This window comes from Polyodon spathula, chromosome 26, assembly GCF_017654505.1.
Source record: "Polyodon spathula isolate WHYD16114869_AA chromosome 26, ASM1765450v1, whole genome shotgun sequence".
In the NCBI taxonomy this organism is placed as follows: domain Eukaryota; kingdom Metazoa; phylum Chordata; class Actinopteri; order Acipenseriformes; family Polyodontidae; genus Polyodon; species Polyodon spathula.
In genome coordinates, this window is record NC_054559.1 from 14,471,049 (window position 1) to 14,486,242 (window position 15,194).

General features: G+C 36.9%; 1 protein-coding gene across 1 annotated transcript; it reads left to right on the plus strand.

The window, feature by feature from the left end:
* The first annotated feature begins 876 nt into the window (after positions 1-876).
* Positions 877-5,188, plus strand: LOC121300691 (urotensin-2 receptor). The gene is made up of 2 exons (XM_041229366.1): positions 877-2,137; positions 3,041-5,188. Exon 1 carries the CDS (start codon positions 1,018-1,020, stop codon positions 2,122-2,124), a length of 1,107 nt encoding a protein of 368 aa, XP_041085300.1. The 5' UTR covers positions 877-1,017; the 3' UTR covers positions 2,125-2,137; positions 3,041-5,188.
* The last annotated feature ends 10,006 nt before the right edge of the window (positions 5,189-15,194 follow it).

The window sequence follows — 15,194 nt, forward strand, 5'->3', positions numbered from 1 at the left end:
ACATTATTAGATATTTCTACAAGAATCCAAAATCCATACTTTGAAAAACAGAATCCCAAAAATGCATTTCCCTAAATAAAGTAACTTTGAAATGTGTTGATAGCGATCAAGACGTCGAACGTAAGCACAAAGCAACTGCTGGTGTTGCGCAGCAGCAGAGCCCTCTGGGTGCATGAAACTGAACAGAGAAGCTCCTCCAGTGCCCTATTAACGCGCTGGGCTACTTAATCCCACCCTCGTCGGGTCGAGCAGTATTGAAGAATACTGATTATTTCACTCAGATTTGGAATCTAAAGGATATCTGACTATCTTCTCTTGCAAAGCAGGTGCGGCAGTACACTAGTACTCAACTTTGTGTTTCTTTTTCTCCAGTCCCCATCTAGGAGGCAAAGTCAAATCTGAGACACTTTGCAATCGACTCGCTTGCTTGTTTGTCAGAGTTGTATGGATATACAGCAATGAGGAACGTGGGGTTTTCATTTCCATTATTAGGGAAGAGAGAGAATAAGATGTTTTCTTTAAACGGGGTTTGTGTTTCTTACAACACCGGGTGTAGATAATGTGGAAGTTTGGGTGCAACAGCAGGCACAACTGAAAAAAAGATCTTATTCTGAGGAGAATCAACATGCGAAGACGTGACTGAGATGAAAATGTTGTTTCTGAGAATCAAATAGACTCGTAATAATTGTACTTCTATATAAGGAATCGAAAACAGATGTTGTTTTCTAAATATTCTATAAATAAATATACAAATAAAAAATACAAAAAGATGTAAATAAATATTCTACTTTTCCTTTGAACTCCGGTACTTGTGACTTGTAAAAAAAAGAATGTATATAGACTATTTGTATTTCTTACCTTAACTAAAATGTTTTATTTGTTTTTATTTTTTATTTTTCTGAATAATTTATATACGTGATTCAGAAATCTGTACATACACATGATGTACTTTAGATCAGAGAGGTTAGGACAGGCAGACAGTTAAATCCGAGAGATACTTTGACACCGTTTGGGGCGATGGAAACGCTGGAAGATTTAGCGGACTCTTGGAGCCTGATAAACATTTCATCAACGGGGAATTCGTCCTCCTCTGCCCCAGACCTCCCAGGGTCCAGGAATGAGATACTGATCACCTCTGTGCTCGGGACCGTCCTGACTGTCATGTGCCTGGTCGGGGTAACCGGTAACGTTTACACGCTGGTTCTGATGAACATCTCCGTCAGGGTCACCGGATCCATGTACGTTTATATAGTCAACCTGGCTCTGGCCGACCTGCTGTACCTGTCCACCATCCCCTTCGTGGTGTGCACGTACTTGGTCAAGGACTGGTACTTTGGCGACATCGGATGCAGAATCCTCTTCAGTTTGGACCTCTTAACTATGCACACCAGCATCTTTATTTTAACGGTAATGAGCTCGGAGAGGTACCTGGCTGTCGTGAAACCCCTGGACACGTTTGGAAGATCGAGGGGCTACAGAAGGACAATCACCTGCGCGGTGTGGGTGGTGTCTTTTCTCCTTGCCATGCCTACCATGATAATGATTGACCTCAGAACGAGCACCCGAAACGGGGTGGTGAAGCGCATGTGCCACCCTACCTGGCAGATGGAAGCATATAAGGTGTACCTTACGATCCTGTTCAACACCTGTATCTTAGCACCGGGCGTTATCATTGGATACCTCTACGTCCGATTAGCCAGGACTTACTGGATATCGCAAACGACTGTCTTCACAACGAAGGAAACGCAGCGGTGTCCCAAACAGAAGTTACTTTACATGATCTTCAGCATCGTCCTCACGTACTGGACTTGCTATCTGCCCTTCTGGTTGTGGCAACTGCTCAGTATCTACTACTACAAACCCGATAATCTGTCTCACAAAACCGTGGTTTATATCAACTTTGTAGTGACCTGTCTCGCCTACAGTAACAGCTGCATCAACCCTTTCCTTTACACGCTGCTGACGAAGAACTACAAGGAGTACCTTAAGAGCAGACCGAAGAGCTGTGTCGGTTCCAAGAGGAAATCTACCAGGCATTCTTCCCAGAGGTCGGTGTCTTCAGGCACCGAGACCCTGACGATTATGAAGCTCAAAGGCACCACGGAGGAAGCCTCCAGCCTCTGAGAGTCTCACTCAGGTATTTCGTGCACGTATTTCAGAATGTGTTTGCCAACCTCAGTATCACAGTGGCGCATTTCTGAAAAGTTTTTTTTTAAAAGATATATTTACATTCAATCGCGCTAAAGTGTTGTGAAAGAAATAAGCTGTATTTTTTACATAAAAAAACTTGTTTAAAAAAACAGATCAAAATACCATTAAACATTCAAATTATTTATTATAATATATTATAAATGATTTGTTTTTCGCTTTTATAAATGTGCAATTATTATTATTATTATTATTATTATTATTATTATTATTATTATTATTATTATTATTATTATTATTATTATTATTAATAATAATAATAATAATAATAATAATAATAATAATAATAATAATAATAATAATACTTTGAGTTAAACAATAACTGCAATGTTCAAACAAAATACCATTTGCATAATTTACCCTAGGGTCATTCTTTTATAATTAAAACAACTTCTCCATTATCTAAAACAAATAGAAAAAAAACATATTAGTTACAAATACCTCAACTAAACATGTTTTTCAATTGATACTCAGTCAGTCGACTGCTAAAAGCCACAAGGAATAATTTTAAAACATGCAGCCTGGTGGTGCCTTGCGGTACATTTGATTAATCTGTCTCTGCCTGGGTAAATCATTACATCTAAAGCCTTTTACAGTACAAGGGGAACCAACCTGGACTGCAACAAAAACTTATTTTTAGTGGTTATCCGAGGATTGAAAAAAAAAAAAAAACAGTTTGTGATCAATGATAAGTTCAGGAAGCTCACTGTAATTTCTATGCCTTTCTTTAGCCTGGTTCTGATTTTTGAATCCCCCTGTATAAACCCACGCAGACTCAATGACGAAAGTTGAGATAGTTGGGTGATATTTTGCTCATACTTTGTTGTTTCAGAAAGCCCTGGTAATTCAGAAGCTTATCACCTTCACTGCTTGTTGCCTGCCTGACTTTTGGAAAGGATCCACCAAAAGTAAAGTTCCATGAGCCTTTTCCACCGTCACGAAGAAAGCAAATAGTTCTGAATACATTCTGCCAGCAGGAATGACCTTTGTGAGATTAAGAAACCACGTAAAGATGGGGAATTTGGCATAGCTGGAGTGGTGAAATTCTGGAGTCCACAGTGCTGACAGTACTTTGCTGAATTAGGTGGATTTGCATTTCAACATCACCCACTGTGCGTGCGTGTCTTCTGTTAGCACATCAGTCTTGAGGTCTGGTAACAACAGAATCCAAACATGTTCCTCGCATTTATGAGGAGCATGTGGATCAAGAGTGTATTCTTCAAAAAGTTCCTGCCTTCGAAAGATGTAAACCAATTCCAGTGAAGGAGAAATTAATTGCACTGGATTCTGCGAACCAGCCTGGGGCACTTGGCATTGTATCTGTTTGTATACAGCCTGTGCACAAAATATACAGAAGGTCTCAGCCTGGAGACTGTAAGGCTACATCACTCCTTTGATTTCAGTCAACATGCCCTTTTCCTTCAGTTTGCTGCATGGGGATTTTGATCCAAACTCAAGATCAGATGCTGGCTGATGTCAAGCAAGTGCATGCCAAGTAGATGTTAGCAAGTGTAAGATATGAAAAAGGAATACAAATGCATCTATTGGAAATGTGCATTGGCAATGCTAAATATTCATGTTGTACACTTCAATTTGACAGATTTGTCAAGCTGCTGATATTTGTCACAATTTGTGAAAGGAAACTAGTAACAAGCAAAGTATATGTACACTACATTGAATGCTACTAGTTTTGATAAATTAGCAAAGAAAAAGTGGCATAAAGACTCTTAGAAGTACGACACGACTTCTTTCAAATGCAATTTAGTCTTACTTATTCATAACCAGCTAGTTTGACATGTTGCACTTAATGCCAGTTGCATTTAAAAATTGGTGTGGTATAAACTGTAGCTGAAGTAATGGTAGTATGTATGTCGATTTTTAAAACTGGCAAAGAAAAGGACAACCGGTCACAGGGAGGCTGTTTTAATGTAAGCTACGGTTGTGGTAGGTAACTTAAAATAACCTTTCCTGTCTAAGCATTTTAGCCCTGACAAAGACTCGTGTTATTTGTCAATAAATGTGACTTTTACATATGGTTTAAATAGAGGCTTGTTTACCAATTTTATGAAACTTGGTAAAGCTTTAGCTTTAGCACAAGTTTTGTCTAGTATCAGGATCTGGGGATAAATGGAGGTGCTTGTCTGTCCATCTGCGTGTCTCATTCTTTACATAGAGAACTGATGACCCAATTGTGACAAAGTTTATAAATGGTATTATTTAGCACTTCCTCTGATAGCATCACTTGTTATGGTCTGCGCTGGTAGAGAGAATAATTCAAAGGGCAATCTGTATATTATGTGACCCATGGCTTGTGTTATGGGTTGTGAAGTATCAATAGCCAAGTGAACTAGGGGCAAAGCTGTAGCACATGTTTTTAGTCAAAGCTTGTGGTGCAGATTTGTTTTAATGACATCCGCTAATGCTGTCCACAGCCTTAGAATGATGGAAACCATGCATTCAGTGGTATTCATCAAGTGCCCCTATCCAATCAAGGTATCATTATTTATTTATGCATACATTACCCTTGGCTTTTTGGGGGGGGGGGGGTTGGACAGGACCAGGCGGGTGAACTACATGTACATAAGGAAACTGTCAGAAGGAGAAGTCAGCTGTTTTTAATACAAACATAAACTGCGGGCAGATTAATCATTTTTCAAAAGCTCTTTGAGACGTGCTCTGCTGGGGTGTAGAATATAAAAGCATCTTTGTTAATCAAGGAGCAGAAAAACAATGTGTATATCTGCATAAAGACCAATAACTACAAGTCGTTTTAAAAGTTGAACAACAGGTTAGTACTACAGTAGGTGGCCAGCTGAATGACCCAAAATGATAAAAAGTGCTACGCCAGCTCTGCTCATCAGAGCTTATAACATATACCTGAAAGCAGGTACAAAATGAATTAAAAATATTGTTTACATTAACGCAGGCTCCTTGATGCAAAGAAAACTTGTGGAGCATCGTCGTGTTCGGTTTCTTTGCACGATCGCAAATGTGTTTTAATGTCTTTTTCTATCAGTTAAGGTAGTAGATAAATACTTGAGCTTGTATTTCTACTCCTACCTGCAGATTGGTATTTAAATGACATTAATGTTTGTTGTATTGTACTTTGTGTAATTATTGTATATGAAATGCTCAGTTTGTGAAATATTCAGTATTATTGTACAGAATCGTAGAATTAGTTGTTTTCTTTGAAATGCAAATGTATTTATGTTGTATTTTATCTCTCAATATATATGGAAGTAATATCTGTGACATTATGAATATTATTATTGAAGCTTGTACATTTAATTTCTTATCTTATTCTTATTATATTTGTTTATGTGAAGTAAAGGTGTTCAGAAAATAAGGAGACGTGTATAGTTGTGAATTTACTCAGATATAGTACAAAGTATATGACGCAATTTATTATGTGTTTATCATATCATACTACATCTGCAAATATGAACAATACGATATCGTCATGCAGTGTCACTGTAGCTGCCCTTGTGATAGCAAGAACACATCCTGGTTAAAAGTCAAGGAGGAGGAATATGTAGGGAAAGCTTAATAAAAATATCAAGTTTCCTCTAGAAATGAATTCTGTACAGTACATTCCTACAATAAACAACAAAAAGGAAACAGCTTTGGCCCAGACTGTATAGATAGTATCAATGTTTACCCATACTCGTTGAACTCAACATTTAACATTTTTTGGAAAAACTAACAAGCTGTAGTTTAGAATGAAATGTTGTCACAGCTTGTTAACTACGGAAAGGATCTGAGTCCTATTATGGATAATTTGCAATCAAAGGTATATCCAATATCGACCATGCTGGCCTCAACATTAAAAATCATCAACTTCTACTCACTAACTTTAAAGTCTGATCAAAGTCCACAATGAATTTTAGTAGTTTGTATTGTATTAACTGATTAACAAATGTTGTTCCTTTTTTTTTGTTAATGGTTAGTTATTATACTGCATATTGCAACCTATCAATTAGTTTTATTAGTTAAAAAGCCATTAACACAAAATGAACAGCGTTTGTTAACATGTCGTTAAGCTAGTTGTTAAAGGTTAATAAACAGGAAGTGTCGCTTAAATTAAAGCCAACAATATAACACAACTAACCTGTTTCCAGCTAGAAATATCAGTTTCTTAAAAGTTATTTTATGTACCTTTATTGTTTTCGTGTTTCTTTTTATGACAGATACATCATGGAATCATTTGTCTTGTCAAAACATTAGATGTAGCGTGAAAGCATCATTTCAACACGGGAATATACATTAACAGTGTAATACAACAAGGCGTCTCTGATGTGCGTCATTGTTGTTTTGATTGTCTTGGACTTCTTTATTCTTATCTTGAGGGTGCTTACTTATATTTTTCTCTGTTATGATTCATGGTATAGGATTAAAGGGAATACAATAATACACACCTAACTTCTCTTCTTGCACTTTACAAGTCAGTAATAAGCCAATTTGAAAACACCTGTTTTTGCACAGAGTGCCACTCCAGGTTTGTAACATTCATAATCACATCTTTAGTTGTGCGAGCGACTAGGAAACTCCCACTTAACATTTTCTCTGTTTCTATTTCTGTTGATCAGTAACGTAAAACTATATCCAAAGACATTTAATTGAGGTTCTTAGAGCTTGTCTCTCTCCTGGTCTCGGGTAATGTGATCTGAGAGCAGTAGATTGTTTGAGAGCCCAATGCATGTCGTCAGAGTTTCCATGCTGCTTTGACTTAAAACCGAGTGCTTTTTGGTGCATGAAAAATGCAAAATTAGAATGTATTTGTTGCTTCTCTATAGCTTATAAAAAAACAGATGTGTACTGCAGGTAAGCTAATGAGAACCCATCTGTACAAAACTTTTTTTTTAAATTTATTTTTTACTAATAATATTCTTAGTCATTACTCATGATTTGAATTTGTGAATCTCAAGGTATTAAGAAGAATATTAATATTAACACAACTCAAAATAAGGATAAGGGAACATGCAAAGTAGGGTATACAAATCTGTCAGTCTTTTAATGTCTGCTCTTATTACAAACAACATTTTGGTTCTAATATTCTCATAGGGTAACTTGTGCGTTTTAACATCTTTTGCCCAGATTCCTGTGTGCCTTCCTGTTTATAAACCCAAATCAAAGAATGCAAGGTTTGGACCAGGGCTCTGTTTGTAGAGTTTAATAGAGGTAAAGTACACTCCCAGAGAGCTGCAGTACCCTCTTCATCAAAGCAGGAAGTGAGTCCAACATGAATATAATTCATTCATACATACTGGCCTCTAAAAAAAATGTTGTGCTTATTGAAGTACATTATTTTATTTATTTGATCTATTTCTTCCCTGCAATTGTTTTCCTAAACCTTCAGATTTAGAATCTTTAGTCTTGCTAATTCTCATTAAATGGATTCTATTGCATTCTACTGAGTGGAAACTTTGATACCCAAACCCTTTGATTGGCTGTAACCTTTCCTTCTCTGGAACTGTCTGTCAATATGCTGTGGAGCAGCTGGAGAGAGAGATGAGACAGTGTAATGATAATAAAGGACACATGATGTGAGGAATAATATATTGAGTTCTATGTGATGGAGATGTCCTTTATATTTATGCATTCTGTCACTTTGATCAGCTGACTGCTGCTTTCAAAAAGGTGCGCAAATTATTCTCATCTGGGTTTAGTTGTAACGGTCTGAAAAAAAAAGATGACAGTTCCTGCGTCTTGTCAAATCCGATAAATTTCCTTTCAAATACCACAAGAGCGAACAGCATGTTCTTCTTTTGATGAAACAGCTTTAATCTATTGTTCTTTTACAGCTGGTATACACAGTAACTGCATTGTAAGCATTTCGTTTCTCTTAAAAAAAACTCTTCTGTATGTGGCCTCTAATTGCCACTGACTTGGTTCATGAACAGTTCTGTTAAAACAGGCAATTACAAGGTGGTGATGAACCATAGCACCAGAATACTGGGCATCTGTTTATAAGCAGTGGTAGACATGCTATAGGAAAACACATTATATGAGACTGGACACGTTTTAAATCATTATCAAAGACTGGAAAATGTGTTCATCTGTATAAAAGACAAGTTTGAAAAGGTGGAACACTGCCAAGAATACCCGCTGAAACTTTAGGTACAGCTGCCTTTAATGCTAATAAGGAGTTATCTGCCTTTACTGGCTAAAAAGAATGAGTAGAGTACAAGTATAAACTACTGCATCAAGGACGAGCTGTGCAAAACCCAACAAGAACACAAATGATATTAGTTATATATCTGTGTGCACGCAGTGAGTTATTAGAAATGTTGCACAGTGCACAGTGCCACCAGGTTGTAACATACAGCAAATATTTTATCTGCAGCCCTGGTCCTTTGTGGACCAATGCATTGCTGTTATATTTAATGCTAAGCAGCAGCAGAATTTTATTTTCTGGACAAAGTCAGACTCCAGTTATCCAGCATCCAGAAAACTGATTCCATGCAAGCGCAATGTGCCAATCGCCACCTTACTTAGGTCAAGGGTCACATCCAGCGGAGGAAGATGACAAGCGATTCCACCCCCTTTTACATATCTGCACCAAATTTTCATATTTTTAGCGTGTTCCAATTCAAGTGATGGCTTGTTACCATGACAACCCGTATTCTGTGATCAAAAGACCAGCAAGAAACCAACTTGGTCGTTAGTGTGGAAATTCTTCTGACTCGTGATGGCTTTGGTTGTTGAAAGGTGCTGTAAAATTGAGTGCTGTTTTGAGAAACCCAGGGTTACAGAAAGTGTGGAAGTGTTTATTTCACTTAGTTCCCTGCCACAACAATTATCCAACTATCACAAAATGATTAAACACGCCTGGCCCTGTTTTGAAGCATAGGCACAATTGAGAGAGGAAAATAATCCATTTACTGACAAAGAGCTTGCAAGAAACTACACAGCACAATAATTGAACTGGTCTTTCTTGCAACTATGGTATTTTAAATGTTACTATTTTAATATATATATATATATATATATATATATATATATATATATATATATATATATTAATTTATTTTTATTTTAAATATAAAGATCAAATGACTGTATATACATGAAGAGGTATGTTTTGTAAGCACAATTGCTTTGTCTTGCTTTAAGTGTGACTTCAATATCCTTAGTGTCGTTTACTTTAAATAATATAGAATCTAGAACTGGAACCGACACATTTAAAAGGAACAAAGTGAAAGGAGCCCAGCTTTGCAATGTAATTGGATGTTAAAAAGGCACAGTTGATTCATGGTGTAAGCATCCCTTTTAAAGACAGTTCATAGATTCCTGGAAAATGATGGCATTCTAAAAACTAAAACTACACTTTCCCACATTTCTTCAGGTTTTTAGACCTCCCCCTTTTTAACCTGTGCTCATCGTCTCTCTCTATTTGTGTTTTATTCAGCCCCGGTAATTACCACCTTCTTAAGAATAGTGCTAATAATTATTGAACAGGAAATGTTTGCACAACTAAGGGAGAATGAGATCGACTTGACCGTTACACATGGGTTTGTCTGGATGGATCTAATCAGATGTAACTCTGATCTATAAAAACCTACAAACATCTGATTCTAGTTGTCCAGTTCTAGCTGGGAAGCATGACACATACCGCACTAATTTCATTAAGTTTATTCACACAGGCCCCGCAGATAATGGAAGCTTAAAATGGGTCTTAGAAAAGTAACTTAAAGCTGCCCTCAGTCATGTTAAACTGTACTCTAAAAGAGTATCTGCACAGCGGATGTTTTCAACATGAACTTATAAGGTAGCATTTTTATATCTGGTGCATTGCACCTTTAAATGCCAGCATTAAGACTTACATGAAATATGCTTAGCTCAAAATTGAGAATACGTAATAATTTACCCTAGGTAACTGGCAATGGATAAAGTCAACATTTTATAAATATTTTGAGATATTCAAATACTTCAGCTTTTCCCTTACAAAGTAATAGCATGCATTCTGAGAACAGATTCCAGTAGGAATCAAAAAAACTGGAATACACTAGAGCCAAACAAGTTGAATGTAAATGTAATTCAAGTTCAGCAGCTGTTCTTAAGTCTTAGTTGCCATTGCCATCAATATAGTTTAACTGAAACTCAATCAGCCAAAGTGTCTATAGAAGGAACAAATATTTCTAGCGCCAGGGGAATGCATATGTATTTCCACTAGTGAACATTGGTTCCCTCCCATGCATGCATATTTGTTATACATCCTGTCTATGTAAAAGCATGTATAATGCTGGTAAAAGAGAGCTATGTTTGCAGACTGTTATCATGTATTATTGTAGGAGGAACTGGTTGGTACAAGTTTAGAGTTAGTGTTAGGGGTAGGGAAATTGGTTTTAAAATTAAGGTTTTAGTTGAAAATGCATAGACTTATACACAAAGAAAGATTACTTTATTACAAAAAAAAAAAAAAAAAAAGGGGTTACAAATATTCAGAAGAGATACCAATATTCCTGAATATTGGTTCCTAGGGGGAACCGATATTCGTTCTTGGGGGAACAAATATTTGGGGGAACCAACATTCATTTGCACTGGCAACTAACTGAAGAGCACCACCTTACACAGATTTAAAATATAAACTTAATATCTGTGTCATTGCAATAGAGTCACTCTATATGATTGCATCATAACATTTAACAGGACAGTAAAAACAAACAAAACAAACAAAAAAAAAAAAACAAGATGTTATTTGCCTAGCTGGCAACTACTCTTTCAGGTTTGTAACATTAACAAGGACTTGTCAAATTACATTTTAAAATACAGTGCAGATGCTTGTAAAATCTCCTCTCTTGTACAAAATGCTGCTGGCAGCGTATAATAAAGCAGTTTACCTGGTTGCTCCTGCCTAGCGCGGACTCATCAAATACTGTCTAATGAACTGAATGCATGCGTTGTCTGGTTATCATGAAAGGGAGCTGCTAAAAAAAAAATAAAACAATTCTATTCACCATATGGACGGTGCAGGGATTCAGAGTAGATTGATTTTTAATTCTGTTTATGAATCCAATTAGGGTTAGCGGTTCAGATCGGAGACGTAATCAGCCAGCTGGCCTCAAACTGAACAACAGCAGAAAAGGCTAATACTAAACCCTGTTCAAATCCCAGCTCAGCCACTGACTCACTGTGTGACCCCCCCGAACAAGTCACTTAGCTCTGTCTTTTGGGTGAGACATTGTTATAAGCGACACTGCAGCTGATGCATAGTTCACACACCCTAGTCTCTGTAAGTCGCCTTGGATAAAGGTGTCTGCTAAATAAACAAATAATAAAGATAGAAGGAAACAAGCCAATCTCAAGCCATGCAGGCACAGCAGAAGAAATTTCCATTTAATAAATGTCGTTTTGTCTTTGTTTCAATTTGGGCCAAAGATAGTACACTGAAAATTGTACAGTAGCTCTGCCATATTGTTCTCACAATTTCCACTGGTCCATAGGTGTCCTGCCTGTGCTTTCCTAATTTATAATGCTGAATTATGGAAAACAGCACCTGTTGGTGAAAGCAGTGTGCTTAATTCCTAGTTTCCAAGAAAGCAGGAAATTCCAATCACTGTGTCTCTGATGAGTTCTTACAATGTAGTTACTGGAATTGCAATGTTATGCTGCATGCAGGACTTTTGGTTAACAAAAAGAAGACTCTATTTTCCAGTATCTGAGTATGCTACAGCTGTCTAGAATATGTACATAGCTTTATGAGGGCAAGGGTTCAAGGCCCCATTCACTCTACAGGTAATTCATTAAAACCATGTTGACTTTAAATACAAACACATGCCACAATCCCAGAACCTTGCTGAAGTGTGTGTGTGTATATATATATATATATATATATATATATATATATATATATATATATATATATATATATATATATATATATATGTATGTATGTATGTATATATATATAGTAACATGGCCACTCTCGTTGTCGTTTGTTTGCCCCTATAATTTTGACCCAGGACACAGGAACTTGAAGTTTAAAGCACTGATTCACACTTTAATTAATACAAAATAAACAAAATGAAACAGAACACCTAGCTCCTTCAGGGCATGAACTAAACATTCGTCAGGAACCTGCTCTGAATAAGCCCGACAGCTTACTGGCTGAAAACAAAAACACCCAGTTTTTAAAGTTGAAAACAAAAAGGCTTCGCAATACCCTGTATTTTTTTTGTACTATTGAAAACACCATCAATGGGGCTCTCTACAATGTGTGTGTGTGTGTAGCAAGAGAGTCATTTGTGCACTACAATGCTTAATACTGAAGAGGTGCTGACCGGTATAAAGTAATTTTATGTAGTGAAGATAAAGTCTCTACGGTAATACAACAGTTGAAAAATCTTGGAGTCATTCAGAGTCCAAAAAAGTTACCCTAATTACATTCATAGTCACACTCTCATCATTTTTCTTCTTCAAAATGATTCAATACTTAAGTCCTGCTCATTTATAGTCATCAAAAAATCTCTTCATTGGTGCATACACATGGCAGCTTCTCTCATTTAGAAATTGTTTAATTTGTAGAAGAGCTTTAAGTGGCAGGTCGTGAATACAGGTTAGTGTAAATGGGCACTTTTGAAAACTGTTTATTGGAACATGAGGAAAGCTCTATGAGGTGTCGCACTACATTGATGGTATAGCATCCATAAAAGCTCAGTTTGTTAAGGTCACAATGACCTACTTAAACAGGCCCATAAAACACCTCAACAAAATGATTTAGTGTTCTGCATTTGAATACCATTGGCACTATTCTGGGTTTCATTCCATTATTCTACATTTCTAATAATCTCAAAGGAGGAACTCGGATAACCTAAGTGGGTAGTCTGGGGACAATGAAAAAGTAAACTGCAACATCGTCAGAAAGGAAAACAAAGAATATGTTGAGATCATATCCGCATTTCAATTTGGTTAATGCATCCTCCATCACAAGTTTATCTCGGGATCTTAACAAGACGATCGGTTTGGTAATACTGTACACCAAGCATCTCGAGCTGCACAATAATTTTACCGTGGCAACTCAAGAATGAACATGTTACATTGCAAAGTGTCCTTTCTAACTAAACTGTACTTACACAGGTGGTAGTGGGTTTACAATGTAATTACTATGTAAACACACATGCAGATCCAGCGCAGTTAGAGGCACTTCATGTAATATGGTACTGTTTTTTTTTCGTTTTGTTTTCCATGTGTATAGTTGTCCACTGTAGATACAGGACAGTTGGCTGGGTGGTCTTTCTTTGTCTCCATGTGTGTTTGTAGTGCCGCAGCCCTTCTGTGTATTACGTTTATTTTTTGTGCTTCTTATTCTGATGCAATTAATCTGTCAAACCGGGCCAAATAGTACACTGTGATTACTCCCTGTTTAATTATTTGTAGATAATGGTTGGAATAACAAAACTCCCATCCGGATGATGTACTGATTGCTTACTGTAGTTTAGGGACAGAAAATGATATATACTGTAAAAAGACATTGCCAAACTGGTTTTTGTTTTCACCCCAATGTAACAAGAATCAACCTGTATTTCTGTTATCTGCTTTGTATTATATTTAGATTGAAATACAAAAACAAACTGCATTTTTACTTGTGTTAGAAATTAATTCCTGTTCATTTTTTAAGATACATGGGCTCCAAATGGCACTGGGCACACAGACGTTCTGTTCTGCAAAGCCTTGTGGTTTTGTGTTACCTCTCTATGACTGTGCCAAGGATCTGCGCACTGTTGTCCAGTATAACACAGGACTCACAGGATTAGCATGTCTCTAATTGTTGGCAGATGAGGGCTGATTTGAGATGATGTCTGTTAGGGGTCACGGCATCAGTGTGCCTAGTAGACTACCACAGGAGCTGAAGCAGGGAGAGATAAATACCAGACTGGATAGTCATGTTTCCCAGCCTCTCTTTGTTGTCTTGTCCTATTCATCTGATCCATCCATCAATCTCCTCAGAGGTCACATCCCTGGGCTTCTGCCTTCCATTTCGGAAAGCAAGCTGTCTTTCTTGATCATACACCTTCCCGTGTTCTGTATGAACCATGTACTCATTATCAGCGTTGTTTTCAAATTTCAAAAAATCACAAACCTCCAGCTCTTTTATTATAGCTTTTTTGGTAACACTTTACATTAAGTATCTCCAATTATTGTGTATTTACATAGCGGTTACTTAGTAACCACATGTGTACTTACACATAATTACAGTGCTTTTGTGTATAGTTACAATGTCTTATTGTGTAAATCGTTTTGCACCACATATGTAAGGGCATACTCTGTATCCACAACACTGCTTGGTAATGGAGATATATCTCTTAAAACAGTTTTTTAAAGCTGATGCCCAAAGAGAACTCCTGTTTCAACTGTACTGTAGCAAACAGTCAGGTGCCTGCTCAACACATTGGGTTAAAAGACTTCATGAGCATTGGCATGGGAGGGGGTTTTGAAGTGTGGTACCTGGAGTGCCAAATGATTGCATTGTGCAGTTATTTAGAGAGGATCATCATGCAACCCATGAATAATGTTTTAATTGTACAATTAGAGTATACAAGAGCTAGTCTAATCCTTTGTGAGTCACCACATTCACATCTATAAAGGAAGTAACAGTCTTGTCTGTCTAGTTTATATTTATTAATCTTTTTTTTTATTTTCTTGTTTTTGCAGAATGGATCCGCCATCTTTATTTTGGCTGTTGTTTGTGTCCTTTCTTGCCAGTTTCGCTTCGTCCATTAAACCACTAACTTGTTAAATGCTGTTTTAACTTGTGTCGTTTAATAATAAACTCTAGGGTTACCGTATATAACTTGAGAATATCTATCTATAGAAATAAAAGAAATCTATTTATTTTTTTGATGTTCTTTGGACGGTTGTATGATTGAATCGTTGTTTCTATGAAAACTACTTGTTGGAGTGATTTGAAAATGACGTGGGGCTGAAACGTTCCCCCAGAAACAACACCACACCAGCCCACTGGCTATTAACAGACCTATAAGCAAACT

What these genes read in the sequence shown, in the direction of transcription:
- LOC121300691 (XM_041229366.1), top strand. Translation starts at nt 1,018, where the DNA reads ATGGAAACGCTGGAAGATTTAGCGGACTCTTGGAGCCTGATAAACATT.